Source organism: Phoca vitulina, unplaced genomic scaffold (assembly GCF_004348235.1).
Source record: "Phoca vitulina isolate PV1807 unplaced genomic scaffold, GSC_HSeal_1.0 scaffold126, whole genome shotgun sequence".
NCBI classification, from domain to species: domain Eukaryota; kingdom Metazoa; phylum Chordata; class Mammalia; order Carnivora; family Phocidae; genus Phoca; species Phoca vitulina.
Genome location: NW_022589829.1, coordinates 378,979 through 396,718, shown reverse-complemented (window position 1 = coordinate 396,718; position 17,740 = coordinate 378,979). Strand labels below are relative to the sequence as shown.

The 17,740-nt window shown below is 43.3% G+C and overlaps 2 protein-coding genes across 6 annotated transcripts in view; both read left to right on the top strand.

Moving 5' to 3' along the window:
* The window catches only part of GNAL (G protein subunit alpha L), a 140,444-nt gene that overhangs the window by 108,373 nt on the left and 14,331 nt on the right, over positions 1-17,740 (top strand). The window lies entirely within an intron of this gene.
* CHMP1B (charged multivesicular body protein 1B) lies at positions 9,847-12,562 on the top strand. Its single transcript, XM_032399038.1, has one exon. The coding sequence runs from the start codon at positions 9,977-9,979 to the stop codon at positions 10,574-10,576; it is 600 nt and encodes a 199-aa protein (XP_032254929.1). The 5' UTR covers positions 9,847-9,976; the 3' UTR covers positions 10,577-12,562.

The following is a 17,740-nucleotide window of genomic DNA, read 5'->3' as shown; positions in this document are numbered from 1 at the left end:
AACAAAATGTGGTCTGTCCTAACAATGGAATATTACTCAGCCCTTAAAAGGATTATTGATGGCTGCTACTACATAGCCTCCTTTAGGACAGACGTGTCCACCATCTCAGAGAAAACTGTATACCGTAGCAGTGCATCATACAACTACTTCCCTCCAGTAAACAATGAGACCGTGTTCACAATATCAAGAAATTTATTAAAGCCTCTAAATCAGATTTAGCGAGTAAGGAAGCTGCCCTTTGATAGCACATCAAAGAAACAGGGAGAAAGAAAAAAAAAACCTTCCTTGGGATAGTATGTGTGTCAGTGGTTAGAATTACATATCTTTCTTACACCAGACCACATTGATCACATAATAATTAGAATCTGTGGTATCAATGAAAAGCCACCTTTCAAATGCAAGTTTATTCTATTATTATTTTTAGATTAAGGAAATCTAAGCACAAATAGAATTTCCATTTGCCTACTAGCACTTTTATTCATGTGACAACAGTTACGTGCATGGTATGCCTTTGTTGCTTAATCTGTTTTGTATTACTGTGAATCTGGAATTAATGTTTTGCATTAAGGTGAATGTTCTGCATTATTTCTGTGAGGAAGGAAAGAAAGAGTCTTCATATCAGCTACCTGAGATGAGTGGTAACTGCTAAGAAAGAAATTGCTTTGCCATACTCTGCCAAAATGCATGCAGTGACTAAATATATCTTCTTCTAAAATCTACGAGATTTAATAGGCTGTTTTTGCAAAAAAGAAAATTTTTTATTCTCAACTGAACATGTTTAATGACATCTCATATCTCTTTTAAGATCAGAAACTCAGCGTGAGATGAATGTAGATTGGAAGGTCCGTTTCTCATTCGGATTCTTCCTCTGACACATGGTGTGATCTGAACAAATCGCATACTTGGTCGCTGAAAATAGAGAGCGCACGGGGCACCCTTCCACAGAAGGCTCTACCTACAGCTTCTTTCTCTACCCTTGGTCAACCACGTGCTTCCACAATTAGATTCTAAAGGTCGGCTTCCTTGTAAGGACCTAGGGCAGGTAGTGGGACACCGTCCTGGGCCACTGGCAGAAAGGAAACACCAGGATGCTTCCAGTGAGCAGGAACCATGTTGACTGCAACCTGTGGTTGTTTCCTTGTTCTATTTCATGTAAGTGACATTGAAGAATTCACGAAGTTTCACACTGTAGTGTAAGGTGAAATTCATTTAGCTATGAGTTCTCCTTTAACCCCTGAACTACTCAAAAAAAAAAAAAAAGTATGTTTTCCTTTTCCTGCAGTATACTAAGATTCACTATTAAGTATTGTTTTCCAGATGTTAATCTTGGCTGGGACTTATTATATTTAGGACAGGTTAATCATGTCCTGAGGCAGCCTGGTGGGTCCTAGAAAAGAAACCACCACGGGTGGAATTGATCAGGAGAGCTCAGCCAGCACCTCCAGGAGAAGAAACCCTGGGGGAAATAAATACCCCTGCTTTATGGAACTTTATACATGCATCACGTTTGCGGATGACTTACCTACCGTCCCTGAACCGTGAGCTCAGTAAATATTTGTGGGATACAGGCACGAGCTGGAAGATTCTAGCCCAACCCCATCAAAGATGATAGAACAAGAATGCATATCCATTACGTTTTAGTTGAGGTATCTTGCACCTGATGACTGAGTTCAAAACCATTTTGAAGTTAACACTTTTTTAATTTTTTTTAAAAGAGGTAAGGTTTCTATTTTTTTTTAAACATTTTATTTATTTGAGAGAGAGAGACAGAGAGCATGAAAGAGAGAGAGAGCGAGCACACCCATGAGCAGGGGGGAGGGGTTTGGGGAAAGGGAGAGGCAGCTTCTCAGCTGAGCAGGGAGCCCTACCTGGGGCTCGATCCCAGGACCCCAGGATCATGACCCGAGCCAACCGACTGAGCCACCCAGGTACCCCGTGAAGTTAACACTTAAAAAAATATGTATCGATCTTTGGCCTCCTTTTAAGCCACCAGTGATCACTGTCACAGAGAAAACTGAATCCTGTCATAGCACATTATAGAAATATAGAAGTGACAAGAAATACTCTGCTTTGTTATAAAGCTTTTTACATTCTAAATAGAAGTGTTAAAATAAATTATTTTTGGTGCCTGGGTGGTGTAGTGGGTTAAGGGTCCGATTCTTGGTTTCACCTCAGGTCATGATCTCCAGGTCCTGGGATTGAGCCCCGCATCAGGCTCCACGCTCATCGAGGAGTCTACTTGGGATTCTCTCTCCCTCTCCCTCTGCCCCTGTCACTCATGCACTCTCTCTCTCTCTCTAAAATGAATAAATCTTGGGTGCCTGGGTGGCTCAGTCAGTTAAGCGTCTGCCTTCAGCTCAGGTCGTGATCCCAGGGTCCTGGGATCGAGTCCCACATCGGGCTCCCTGCACAGCAGGGGAGTCTGCTTTTCTCTCTCCTGCCTCTGCCCCTCCCCACTGCTTGTGAGCATGAACTCCCTTTCTGTATCTCTCTCAAATAAATAAACCAAATCTTTAAAAAATTAAAATTAAAATTAAAAAATAAAATGAATAAATCTTTAAATAAATAAATAATTTCTAGTAGGGCTCACTGAATTAAGTTGTATTTGGTTTCTAATATGGTGATTCTTTTTTTTTTTTTAAGATTTTATTTATTTATTTGACAAGAGAGAGACACTGCGAGAGAGGGAACACAAGCAGGGGGAGTCGGGGAGGAAGAAGCAGGCTTCCCATGGAGCAGGGAGCCCGATGCGGGGCTTGATCCCAGGACCCTGGGATCATGACCTGAGCCACCCAGGCGCCCCTAATATGGTGATTATTCTTAACTAAAGATACCAGCTTAAATTAACAAATCTTTATGTGTGGGCTCAAAGGTTTAATTGCAGTTCTTCCTTGACCAAAAGGGATTACCAGACTTAGCCTTGCACGGGCACTAATGGCCAATGACTCCTTCCTTTTTGTATATAGTGGGGGTTAAACCAGAATTGAAAGGACTTTAAATGGTTCCAGAATATGCAGCTGTTAGAACTAGTACTCTCTGTTCTGTGGCCATGAGTATTCTAAATCACTTGACTTAAGCTTAATTTAACTGTGAGATGATGTGACTTACAAGCTGTGTCTCGTGGCAGGTCAGACGCAGCACTGATTAGGGATATGAGTACATCAGCAGCACATGCTTGTTCCCAGGAGCAGCAATAAGACCCCCACCACCACCCCCTCCTAGTACTCTATCCAAACTAGCTGTGGGGATGCTCCCAGCTTCTGACGATCTTATTTCACGATATACACAAGGTGCACCAAGAGGAGGACAAGAGAAACTTTTCATATGCAGCGAAATTTACTGCCTAGTGTGCACATGAACAGTTTTTTAACTCGTGGGTTGTAAGCTTAATGTTCACGTTTTTTAAAAAGTGACATGAGAACAGCCAGCTTCCTGGTGCCCAGAGTGGCCTGGACAAGCCGGTGTGCAGTCCCACTCATTTGCCCCAGCTCCGTAGTTGTGAAATCGCTCTCCATCCAGAACTGCGTCTGTGGGGTGCCCCACCAACGTCCCATTAGACAGTCAGGCAGCAAGAGATATTGCCGTGTGTTTCTACGCAGGGAAATAAGCTTTTCTTAAAAAGAAAAAAAAAGTAGCATAATAAAGATTTCTGGTGAAAAATGGGAACAGTGATTGGAAAGAGGAATACATCACTCATTTCACAGACAAAAAATATTTCAGGTTTTTGTTTTCCTTCCGTAGTTTAGTTTCTACTCATGTTTTTCTCTCCCTCTGAGGCAGAAACCGCATCAAAGAAGTAGATTTTCTTTCTACAGAACATTCTGTAAGTGGAGGATTCACATAGAAATAGACACAGTCTGCCTTCTCTTTTTTGCTTAATCTCCTCCACATGTTTCTGCGAGATCTGCAAACATCCATCACAAATTGCTGGGGAAAGGGCAATTTAGATAATACACGTTTTCTCTGAGTAAATTTTACAGTAAATCTGTACAGATTGTTTCAGGGATTATTTTAAATGAAATTATGCAGTGTATACCATTTTGTTCTGGGGGGGGTTTGCTCAGATTAAGTTTTTAAGATTTATTCATGTGTTAAGTATGGTTATAGCTATTTATTTTCATTACTACATAATATTCAATTATAAAAGTATACCACAATTTATTTTTCTGTTCTGTTCATGGACAGTCGGGTTGTTTCCAGGTTTGGGCTATGACAAATAATGATGCTCTGAGCATTTTGTTTTGTCACCTGGTATACATGTGCGAGAGTTTCTCTAGGGTGGATTATAGACATGGAATTGGTGCTCATAGGGGATGCATATTTTAACTTTATTAGAGATTGCTAATTTTTTTCCCAAGGAGATTGTATCTACTGACACGCCCACTAGTAGTATATGAGAGTCTTTGTTGCTTCACATATTTGCCCAAACACACTATTTTGAGACTTTGCCTGAATTATTCTGAGGGATTTTCTTAATTTAGTGGTTTTGAACAGTCTTTCCTGAAGGTGCCAAGGCCTGATGAAGGCATTATTACCCACTGTTAGATCAGAGTTTTATATGATGCCTTTCCAGTTTTATAAATGATGAAATGATGCCCAGTGAGGAGAGCTAGCCTGGTCTGGGTCACACAAGTAATCACACAGCTTTGCCCAGGACAGAAAAGAAGAGCCCGGTGCCCCATGCCCAGTCAGGACCACACTGCCCACCACCCCCTCTGCTTTCATATTGCTTCCTTTACTTGGGAAAGTCCCAAATCGTCTTAAAATAAGACTGAACTAAAGAGTCTAGAGTTATGCTTTAACAAAACCCAAGCGAGGAAAAGTAATATTTAGAGACTATGTTTTTAAAAAAAGAATGACTGCCATTGATTTTTCCTAAATCTGGATCTTTCTTTGTTACAAGAAGGGGACTGGGAAGGCATATGGAGCCTCCCCCCCCCCCCCCCCCCCCCCCCCCCCCGCAGTTCTATGAACATCTAGAACAAGGTGATCATTGCTTTACTCAGCACGAAAAGAAACCCTGGACTGTCCTTAAAAGGGCCAGGAATATCCAGATTTAATCTTCAGCCTGTCATCAAATTGATAAGTTATTCAGTGTAGAGAAGGAACAGGAGAATCCCTATGTTAGTACAGCTGTAGATGCCAAATTAGACCATCAGGACATAGGGAATTCGGATACTCCTAAGAGTGTTAACTTCCTACATCACCATGAGAACTAATAACCCAGACATCACCAGCCTGCATGCACAGCAATGTGGAAGCCCACTCAAGTGCAACTTACCTGTTTCTAACTCTTTCTTACTCTCATCTTTCAAACCTTGACGAAATGTTAACATGTTAACATAATTTGAGGTACAATGACTTTGCAATTTCCCAAGGTTTGAGGACTCTTGGAGTTTTAAATTATAACTGTGTTCCAAAATAAAAGAGTGATAAAAACATGGGGCGCCTGGGTGGCTCAGATGGTTAAGCGTCTGCCTTCGGCTCAGGTCATGATCCCAGGGTCTTGGGATCGAGCCTGGCATCAGGCTCCCTGCTCAGGGGGGAGCCTGCTTCTCCCTCTGCGCACCCCCCCCCCCCCCCGCTCATGATCTCTCTCTCTCTCTCTCTCAAATAAATAAATCTTTAAAAAAAAAGTGATAAAAACAATTATATATGTAATATATACAGTAATATATAAATATGTAATGTAGTCCTTGAAATGGTCACCAAGTGGATATAATATCCAATGCCATTTTCTTTGGATGCATTCATACATTCAACAGAAATTTACTAAGCATCTGTGTGTCCCAGAGGTTAATCAGTACCAGGTGTGAGGTCAAGAACCAAAATGTCACCATGGAAAGATCTAAAAGGACAGACTTCTATTGAGCAAATCACAAATATATATACATAGATACAGATTATGGTGAGTGAAATTTCTCTCTAAAAGAGAATTCAAGGCGAAACATTTCAAAACCACCGGAAAATTACCTGTGAGAAGCCAGTAATCATTTAACACACACAATAAAATTATTTTTCATGTATATTTAGTTCCTTCTTTTATTTTGGAATGTCGTTAGATTTAGCAAATGAGTCTTTTCCAGTGAAATCAAGCCATATGTCCTGCTTAAATATCTCAAGTTTAAACATTTGTATTGGTTCAAAGGAAGAAAGAAAAAGAATAGGCCATAGGAGCTAAATTAAAACATACTTTTCTTCCTCATTTTATGATAAAAATAATTAACTGGTTTGACTCGCAGCTTTCTAGAAATGTCTGTACTCTAATCAAAATTTTCTTACGATCCCTAAGAAGAAAGTTTCTACTTTGGCGATGGGTGTTAGAAGGTGGTGTTATTACTGCAGAAGTTCTGACTAGTCCCAGGATTGTAAACTGTATACAGAGGCTCCCGGACTTAGGACACTTCAACTAGAACTTTCGACTTTGCAGTGGTGTGGAAACAATACAGATTCAGTAGAAAGCATACTTGGAATGTGGATCTTACCCCAGGTTAGCGATGTGCAGCAAGCGCCTCTCCAGAAAGGCTGAGCAGCGGCAGTGACTCGGTTCCCAGACAGCCACATGCTCACAAGGATAGCACACTTACAACCATTCTGTACCCATACAGCCATTGGGCTTGTGGCTTTCAGTACAGTATTCAGTCAATTACATGAGCTAGTCAATGCTTGATCATAAAATGGCTTTGTGTTAGATGATTTGGCCCAACTGTAGACTAATGGAAGTGTTCGGAGCATGTTTCAGGTGGGCGAGGCTCAGCTATGATGTTCAGTAGGTTTAGGTGTATTAAATGCATTTTCAAATTAGGATATTTTCAACTTACCATAGGTTTATTGAGATGTAGCATATCGTAAATCAAGGAAGGTCTGTATTCTTTCTTTGCACCATGAATTGAGTCCAGAAGATTCTCATGTGCAGTCAGAATTGCCACAGAACCAAAGTTTCCTTTGGTAATCTTTCATAAACTCAAAATAATCTCCCCTTTGCTAGATACATGAAAAAGAAAGCATGCTAGTCAGAAACAGACCCTGAAGGTTTTCACCCTTGATGGAATGTAAAGAATGGAAAAACTTAGCCACGGAATGTAGATATAGAGAAGGGAGTTGTCCAGGATTATTCCTAAGAATGTGGCTTGAACAACTGGACGAACAGAGGTGCCATTTAAGAAGTAGGATGAGCAGGTTTTGGGAGTTAGGACTGAGAGTTCAGTCTGTTGGAGGAGTTGCCAAACAGTCTGGCGCCCCAAATTCTCCAGTGTCAGGAGACAGTTGGGGATACTGGAGCGCGGAAGGAAGCTTTGCTCTAGAAGTGTAAGAGTGAGGGTGTTAGCTAGAGATCATACTGAACACAGTGGGGATGGCTGGGGTATTGATAGAGGCGAGAAGAGAACAGGGCCTGAGGACTGCTACTCCTGAGCTCAGGGGGAGGAGGGGGAGCACTGGCCAAAGGTGAGGTTGGCCTCTTCTGTGTTCCAGGCTGTCGTGATATCTGAAAATATGGCTTCTGGAACTCCACCAGAGCCCAGAGAGACTTGCCATTCATCAAAGACTGTAGCTTCAGGGCATGTTAATTGCTTTTATCACCTTACTTAGGTCACATTAACCTTTCAGTCAGTGCAATTCCTCAAACTTCTCAAAAGAACAGCTAAGTCACTGTCTTTTTTTAAGCCAAAGATGATTAGTCTTTAATTCTTGTTAACTGATTGGACCCCGCCTTGTTTTATTACCGGTCTCGCCGTATCCGTAGAATCTTATTCCTAACGCTTAGCAGATGTGTGCTCTCAGGCCAGTTGCTTAGCTTTCTGTGCTTCAGTTTCCTGACCAGTAAATCGGAGGTGTTAGTAGTGTCCACCCCATAGGGTCTGTGAGGATGAGATGAGCTAATTCATGTAAAGTACCTGGAACAATGCCTGGCACATCAGTTCTTAATAAATGTTTGTTGTCATCGTCCTCCTCATCTATCAGAGTTTCTCATGATTATATTCCAAAACCTCTCACCTAGTTAGTATTTGTCTTTAGGGGAACTATGGAACATGTCAAGGAACTGCTATGCTAACTGCAAGGAACCCAAAAGAAAGAGAGGGTGGGTTGGGGGGGCAAGCAGAGAAAGAGATATAGGCCCTCTATCCCCACTTCAAACATATTTCTTCCCTTTTATTTGCTTTTCATATTGTTTCTAGAAGTGTCTCATGTGAAGAAAGAGTTCTACTACTTGAGGGAAGAAAGTAATCTTGGCTATGCTGCTAACTAGGGTAATTTTCCAGCTCCTCTCAACCACAATTCAATTCAGCAAGGCTTTTTGGACTCTGTGCCTACTATGTGCAGAGAGATGTCTGGGTTCCTTAGGGGGAAAGGAATAAGGTTGTCCTCTGCCTCCACGTGGTTCATAATATAGTAGTTGCCCTGAGCCCACAGGCCCTGAATCAGGAGTTACGCCGTGTGCTGGGGCAGAGATACAGAGCACAGAGACAGCAGGGAGGAGGGGCCTCCTGGAGAAGGAGGCTTTGGAGAAAGGGCAGGATCTCAGTAGGCAGAGATGCATGGGGGGTAAGCCGAGGCAGCAGGGACAGTATACACAGAGGGAGGGGCATCGAGTGTGCCTCATTCTCCACACACAAATGATCCTAGACTTTCAGGCTTCAGTCTGGTTTGACTGGCACATAGCGGAAAGAAGGTGGGGACCCAGTATGTCTCCTAGAGAAGTTCAGCATTTATGCCCAGGTTTTGGAGCAAATGAGTGATAGAATCAGCACTGTGTTTTCGGAAGTTGCATGAGACACCAGCATTCCTTTACCTTGTGTTTCAAGACTGTTGGCAAGTTACCACAGGAAAGGGACGGTAAGACACCAGATTAAAATTCTCTCTAAACAGAACTAGCTCTCAGTATTCATTTTCAACCTAGCTCATTAGGGCAGGTTGGGCCTTCTTATATTTTGTTAATTGCCTGTACCTGAAGAATCTTTCTAAAACAAAAAAAAAACTACAGCACACATTGCTGCCATTTGAAAGCCTGAGTTTTTAAAGAGTATAATACATAGTGACAGTTTTGATGTATGCCAGCGGGTGTGGGTCCCGGTACTTCACCGTTCTCTGCCTGCATGATTTAAAATGACAGTGTAGCCTGTCAAACTTAAATGTGAGTGAAGCTCCTTGGATATTTATAAAACATCAAATAGATAGAATTGTGTCAGCAAAAGATGGGCGCTTTTATTACTAAACCACAGAAGGATTTTTGGATGATAGTTGCCGGCAACACAGCTGTAAGCTGAACTCCAAGCTGCAGCGTGAACATGGTGGTCCACGGCTGTGAAGGTGTTTGCACCCATTGCGGTAAAAGGGTATCAGAATACTCCAAGCAAGTCAATGATGCAACTTCTGTTTTGTTTTGTCAATGAATTAATGATCCGCCGTTTCAGGTTTCCCTGAGAAAGTGGCAGTTACCCATGCAAATAAAGCAAGCATTAGTCTGCAAACCTAGTTGGCGGTTTGCCGGTTTTCAGCCGTTTTACCAGATACCTTAAGGCCTCAACTCCAACTTGGAGTGGAGATTTTTTTACGTGTAGTTCTAGACATAGCCTGCCTACTGCGATATATATATTCCCAGGGGTGCGTGGACACTAGTTTTTGTGAATTTACTAATGCTTAAATACTTGCAAAACTGCACGAAGAGAACGAGCGCCATAATCCCCACCCGCAGCGTCCAGCGCGAACCCGCCCGCGTCTGCTTGGTCCGGCCCGAGCCCCGCCTCCGGGGGCGTCCCCTGGCCCTCTGGGTCCCACAGGCCTCCCCCGGCCCCGCCCCGCGTCCCGCAGGCCCCGCCCCGGCGCCGGGCTCTGACGTCACCGTCTGCGCCGCGCGCGGCAGAAACAGGAAGTGGGACCAAAACAAAGGAGCGGCGGCGGGGAGCGGGCCTTCCTCTTTCTCCCTCTTCCGAGCCCATTTTGGCCCTGGCCACCGACCCTAGGGAGCCGTCCCACTATGTCCAACATGGAAAAACACCTGTTCAACCTAAAGTTCGCCGCCAAAGAACTCGGCAGGAGTGCCAAAAAATGCGACAAGGAGGAAAAGGCCGAAAAGGCCAAGATTAAAAAGGCCATTCAGAAGGGCAACATGGAAGTGGCGAGGATACACGCCGAAAATGCCATTCGCCAGAAGAACCAAGCGGTGAATTTCTTGAGAATGAGTGCGCGGGTCGATGCGGTGGCTGCCAGAGTCCAGACGGCGGTGACGATGGGCAAGGTGACCAAGTCGATGGCCGGTGTGGTTAAGTCGATGGATGCGACGTTGAAGACTGTGAATTTGGAGAAGATATCTGCTTTGATGGACAAATTTGAGCACCAGTTTGAGACGCTGGACGTCCAGACGCAGCAAATGGAAGACACGATGAGCAGCACGACTACGCTGACCACTCCCCAGAACCAAGTGGATATGCTGCTTCAGGAAATGGCAGACGAGGCTGGCCTAGACCTCAACATGGAGCTGCCGCAGGGGCAGACGGGCTCCGTGGGCACTAGCGTGGCTTCCGCCGAGCAGGATGAACTATCCCAGAGACTGGCCCGCCTGCGGGATCAGGTGTGACGACAGAACCCACTCTGAGGTTTCTTGGCCGTAGCCACCTTCTGAAATGCTCTGTATATTATATATTATACAGTAGAAACTGAACATGCCAGAATGCTGAAATGCTCTTTACTTAAGATGCTTCTACCTTTGGGTTTACAATGCTCTCCAGATACACTAAGAAATTCCAGGCTTCCTCCATCTTAGCTGGATTTTAAAGTTCCGTATAGCTTGTGATGTGTATTTTTATAGCTGCCTCTTAACAGAACTAGTTAATTTGGTGTGTATGAATCTTTCTCAAAAATTTGGTCAAAACTCTTGTTCCGTGTATTCAGTTTTCTGCCTGAATTTATCAAAATTGAACTCTTTTTAATTTAGTGTAATTGGTAATACCTAGAGTTGACAGGTGGTGCATAAAAATTAGAGAGAGGAGAATGATTACTTAATTGATTACAGGGCTATCAACACCTCATTCAACCTAACGGGACAGTGCTATTTTTGTGTATTTTTTTTTTCTTTACCATCACATCCAGACTACTGTTCTATTGATCTGTTCTCATAACTTATACTAAAATTATGGTAGGGCATTCTGCATAATATTCTCTTACTGTTTATGTTCCACAAATTTTTTGTGTGGTAGTTATTCTTTTATAACTGGAAAAAATGCCACATAATTTCATTTATTAGAAGTAAAAACTGCTCATTTATATTTTCATTTATTAAAGAGTTTTTCAAAAGACACGGTTGAACATGACAGTTTCAAATGAACATCTTAAACACATTTCTTGTTCTTTTCCTATTTCAACACTTTAATTAGACTTGTCATAAAGTATGTTAATTAGCATGGCAGTCGTATTACTCTAACATTGCCAAAGAACTGTTGATTGGTTTGAGAAAACCCTGGGGTGGTGTGTTTGTAGGTTTTCTTTAATTGTTTATAACCAAAAATAGATATAAAATTAGAACTGCTTTTTAAGTTCTAATTATTTGCAATTATTATTTTCTTTTAAAGCAACAACCTGTTGAGAAAAACCTTAGAAATATAAGTTGGATGTTTTATTTAGCCATGCAAATAACTTAAATATACATGCAGCCACCTGGACGTCCGGGAAGAGGGAAAGATGCAGAATGGGACAGCGGGCTTGACCCTCTAAGGCCAGAGCCCATCTGTGCTGCCTTTTGTCTTTCTGGAACAGCAGTATGTATTCTCTGGCTGCAGAGGAAAGCCTGTGGCCCCCACTTTCTCATGGCCTCCAAACATGGAGAACAGCAACTTGCTTTGGCTTTGGCAAGTATATTAATCTAAGTCAAATACTTAAGGACATTTGAAATTCCCCTTTTCCTTCACTGGTAGATTTCCCCATAAAAGAATTCCAGTGTTTCAGAAGATACTTACAGGGACTCTTACAAGCCCTTTGAAAGATTCATGACCAAATAGTCACCATTACTTTTTCCATTATGAATGAGTGTGTTTAAAAAAAAAAGAAAAAATGAACAGGTATATGCAGATGAGGAGTCCTGACCCTCATATTTAAGTGTCTTTATATCTGACTGGATGTTGTTCCGAAGTCTTCCATAAGAGACACCTGTCGATTGTCTGCCCTGTATCTTCTTTCTAGAACTCTCCCCTTTTGGTGTCTCTTCTCATCCACATGGTTGCACAGAAGCAGCTGTGTGAGTATAGCATGAGTCATAACCCTTCTTTAGACTGGAAAAAATAATTACAACTTAAAATATAGCTAGTGTCAAATCCTTTGGTAAATTAAAGACCCTTTTATAGTACAAATATTCCCAACAAAATTAATATATTTTGTGAGATTAAACAATGCTTGTATATGCTTGAACTTTCTTAAAATATGTTCATTTCAAACTATATGAATATACATTTTTATGAACCATATTTTCAAAAGCATACCAGGCCCATGAATTATTTCCTCACTTTTGCAGTTGATGAAATGCTGAAATGTAAGCCACAGAAGTTTGTCAAATAAATCATTTTAAACTGCATGATATTGCATGTGAGTGTGCATCCTGTTTAAAAAAACTATTTAAAAAAAATAATTCAGAGGTAGATTTGGTTCAGAAAGTGTGGTATTTTTCCAAACTCCCCCTTAACACCTTAATTTCTGTTTTGTTAACATGGAATGTCCATGTATATTTCAAGAAACCCTAGCTATTACTTCTTTACTATAATAGTTTCTTCCTAGCAACAAGACTCTTCCTCATCTTGAAACTAACCTGGGCTAATGATAGATAAAATTTATAAAAAGCTCAAACTCAAACATACCAAGGATATAGTTAATCTTCCGCACAGCTACTGGTACCATTTTTACTCTTACTTCTCCTTTTTTATTTTCTGCCTTCACATGCACAGTTTTAACATGGATTTGGAATATACTTTTATGAACTATTTAGTTTATTTCAGTTCAGATGATACCTGCAATTGGAAAAGGCTTACTAAAGCAGTTTCTTCTGGAAGTGATAATGCATATGTGTGCCCTTCAGATGGAGGCATGCTATGAGTCTTGTACACCACGTGCCTACCCTGTGTCCTGATTTGGCAAAGAGCCACCTAAAATTAGCACCAGTCTGTTAACCTTATTAACTGAACGTAGTCTCAAGTTAGCCAAACAAATCTCACATCATAAAGCAGAAGTGAGGGACCTTGGGTTCTAGATGCTTCCTTGTAATATGCACACCATTCTCTAGGAGGCATTTCTGTAGCCAAAATCCAAAGCTCAAGACCTTCAATACTATTGGCAAAAAGCTACAAGCCGGTGGACATTGAATAAACTGATGAATAGCCACTTGTAATTTTTTTTTTTTTTTAATCAACTGATGCACTAGTAAAATACCCGCCTGGTTTACCTAGGTTTGTTTTTCTATGACTAGATGGTAAAACGATGTCTGTCTTGGTCACAATTACTGGGCCTGGTGTGGTACCCAGCTCAGTTTGCTCCTGATTGTGTCCCTGGCGTGAATGCATAGCTCCCTTGGGGTTCTCACCCGTGATCATGCCTAGAGCTCTCTAACGACAAAGTACACAGTGAGTAAAAGGGGGTGCAGTGGGCACTCAGCCAAAGCCCTGTTGTGTCTCCTCAGAAGCACTGTGTCCTTTTCCTTCAGCGCATTTCCCCAAATTGAAATGTTCACTCTTGCTCTTCAGGGTTTATACATCCTCCCTCATTCTTGCAGGACAAACAATTCAGCAGTTTTTATTCAGAATGACTGAATACAGTAAAAGATTTAGACTAAAGTATATCAGATGTTGGCTATCTGGGGCTTCTTTCTAGAGAGAAAAAAAAAAGACACATTTCTGCCTTAAACAGTCCTCAGTACAGTTAGGTAGATAAACCATACACGTAAAGAGAAAAACGGTCATGAATGTATACAAACGTTACAAAGTCATCAAAATGAACATTTAAGATTAGTGTACTTGACACACACGACGTGTTTTATACCTTGACTTCTAAAAAGGGAGTGAGTCACAGTATAAGGGAGTAGCCCATGCTAATCAAATCATGAACATTAACTACACAGAGAATGGAATCAGTGTCGGCAGTGGTTAGAACTGGCTTCTTGCGGGTGGTAGGGTTGAATCTGGGGCTTCAAAGAAAAAGAAGTGGGAATTACACGAAGGTCGGAGAGGCCCAAAGCCATACGGGGATTTGAAAGTGGAGGGTTTGTTCGATGTCAAGACGTCAAAAAGAGTGAAGAGGTTGGACAGATTGGGAAGGGCTTGGAGGCCAGGTTGAAAATGTGAACTTTACCCTGAGGAAGGAAGCAGGAGCGTGATCATCGGAAAACTGTATAATCCCAGTGAAGCGAGACAGCCTAGAGCAGGGTGGCAGGAAAAACGGAGAGGAAAGGTGTTCCGCAAACTTTGACGTGCACAGGGGTCACTGAGTCCCCGGGGATACTGCGGGTCAGAACCACCAGGGGATATGGCTCAGCTGCAAATCCTCATCCCCAAGGTCTGCAGGTGCTGCTGCTGGTCTGAGGACCCCCTTCTAAGTGGCACGGATCTTAACCTGCCGCGCGTCAGAACTGCCTGGTACCTTGTCATTGTGCGGGTAATATTTTTCTCCTCCACAGTAGTTTTATATCATGTACATTAGCACCAGGAAGTAAATTTCAGTAACACACTGAGAGAAGTTTCTTACTAACCTTTGACAGTTCCAGCTTGCTACATTTTCACAAACAAAATAATTACGGATACTTTTTAATTACATTTAGTTGGTGCTTTTTCTCAGATCTCATTGTTTAAAGGTATTTAACAGAAATGGTTTTCATCTTTTCATAATCCTTTGTCCGTCCTCATGACCAACTGCATGGTCACAAGAACACTGTGACTTCTGAGCCATTTTAGTGGGATAGCAGACAGCAGATGAGAAATACACAATGCACTGCTCTCTTGTGCCAGTATCCAGCAGAAGGGGATCTAAATGACAAGAATGAAAATGTTCCTGCAAACATGAACATCCTCAGCGGTAGCAGGAAATAATGGGAAAAAAATCAAAGTAAATTGCTTTTTAGCTACTTTTTTGTAGAGTCCATATCACTATCGTGACTTTTTTTAAGTATAGTTTGGTACTGTCTTGCAACTCTATCTAGTGTGAGGGAACTGTCTCCAAGGTTGATTCTTAAATCTGGTTAATTTTTCCACTAAAGAGGCAGTGGCATATTTAAGAAGACAATTTTACTAACCCTTTAAAATGTAGTCTTACGAAATTCTGTGTATGATTTAGAAGACTCTTTTAAAACTCATCTCTCTATAGATACTATCTTAGGAGCTCCAATTTGAAGCACTTCTAAAACATGCTGGAAAATACACTGAACCAAAGACTAAGGCAAAAGGCTGGCAGAAATCTACTACTATAGATTTCTCTTTCATTCCTTTATGCCTTAGAGGGTCTTTCAAAGAACTAGGGGACACATTCACATTCGGGGGAGGGATTTTCACGTTTTATTTTCATTGCACAAATTTGAAATGCATGAACTCACAATACCATTCAGCATCAGGAACGATGCAGAAGGGACTCCTGAAAATGTTCATTGATGCCTCTCGGATCTCACTTAGATCGCTAACTATCAGAGCTGGAAGGAACTTCGAGTATCCATCCTGGAGATTAGGGATGGGTACAAACTTGACATCTTTGCCTTTGTCATTGGCATCTCTGACCCGCTTATTTTTAATAGCGTTCTGTAAGGTACTCCCACCGCTTCCTTTGGAAGGCAGTCTTTAATCACATCTATCAAGAACTTTTGATGTATTTTTTTAACCACATTTCATTGTTTCTACTTATACTAGTTATTACCATCTGAATCAATTCGCCCACCTACCTCCACCCTGTTTGCATCCTGTTTGAAATTGGTTGCTTCCTAAACTCTAACTATAGCCAAAACCTCCATATTTAATTTTCTAGCCCCTTTATTCGGAGATGATTGGTTTCTGTATCACATGTTCAGTATTATATGTCTCCTGCCAAGAGGACAGACCATCTCTGTAATCAATTAGTGTAGCCCAGTGTGAGGGAGGCAGCTCATCTCCCCACCGGACCCACCTGGTTGTCTGGGCTACAGACCAGAGCCCCCTTTCCAGGAGCTGAGAACTCACTCCGTCACAGAGACCTTCTGCCCTTTTCCTGCTAGATGGTCGGGAACTCACTGTGTACTTCAGATGTGCTCTCCACTCTGCCAAATTCAAGGCCAGCAAGGACTGAGCCAAAGGACACTATGGCTCTCAAACCAGGCCTCAAGAAGCCCGGCCTGCTACGTTTCCCCAGCTAGCAAGGGCCCCCCTCCTGTGGCTCTCGCAGGGCTGTCTGCGCTCTGTCCAAACTCCTCCCCCTCGGGAACTAGCTCTGCCCCCAGCCAATTCGCCCACCTTCTGGTAGGCACACAGCAGCACCTCCCGGGGCTCGCGGCCCCCAGTCCAGAGAGGCCCAGGCGGATCACGGCCCCTTTGGCTTCTCTGCAACCTTGCCACCAGCCCATAGTTCTGCAGTCCTTCTCCAGGAGCAGATGACTCTGACAACGCCCATGGCAGGCGGTGCCGCCACAGACCCGCCCACCACCACCATAGCTGACATGACCTCATTCCTGATGCTGTCCTCCTGCCACTTCCAGTCTCTGACAGGAAATCCCCACCGCCAGCCGACCCACTCCCGCCCCTTCCGACAGTCGGCTTGTGGCTGAGGCCAGGGGCCGCCTCTCTTGCAGCTCTAAGGGAGGCCTTGGGTGTGGAGCTGCTGGCCCTTGTGCACAGGGTGCCTGGGCGAAGGGCCACCAAAATGTCGCCCCAGCACCAGGCCACCATCCTGGACCACTGGGAGCTATCTTTAGCTCCCTAGGAGGAAGGAGATACAATGGCCAAGGGAATTAAGTGATCTTAATGTGTCTTTGCCCTCCCTCTTGCCCATGCTGGAAGCATCTCTCGGGCCTGCCATGCAGGCTAGTGGAGGGAGCATGTGGAGATGGGGAGCGGGGGTGACACCTGTCCCGCACTGTGCAGATGCCCACAAGCATTAGAGCATTCGAGGAAGGCCTAATGCTCCATCACTTAACTTCAGTAAAGGAATCCAAACCACGCTGAGTTGGACAGGCAAGGAAGTCGGCCGTGTCCCTTTAGTCTGGGGCACGTTCACCCTCCCCAGGGCTGGAGCCTCACCCACAGTCAGGAGACCAGGGGCCACTCAAACCCCTCCTTCCCCTCCATGTTCTCCTTCCCTTTGAAGCCCCTCCTCCAGAAGGATTCCTTGCTCACCAGCTAACCAGTCCCCATGTCCTCCTGTGTCTTGACAGTCTCCACAGTGTCCATTATGGGCTGGGCCTCTCAGCCACCTGCTCACTTACCTCTTCCAGCTGCGGGCGGAGGAAGGGAGCAGACGTTCATTCATCAAACAAAGATGCGGGGACCAGGCCCGCACTAGGTGCTGGGGATACGTGGGCCAACAAGACCGAGACGTGCCCCGTGGGTCTTGCGTTTTGGAGGAAGAAATAGATAATAAGCGTAAAACAAATAAATGGGAATCGTGTCAGGCCGTGGTAGGTACCACGTAGAAAAAATAAAGCAAGGTTGGCGTGGAGATTTTAGCTAAGATGGGCAGGGGGCCTCTCTGTGAGGAGGGAGAGCACGTGCCCACGGGGCCCCTCGCGTCCACGTCTTCTTCCACGTGCAGATAC

Bases quoted from the DNA above. Each gene is read 5' to 3' on its own strand.
- CHMP1B (XM_032399038.1), top strand. From the start codon at position 9,977: ATGTCCAACATGGAAAAACACCTGTTCAACCTAAAGTTCGCCGCCAAA.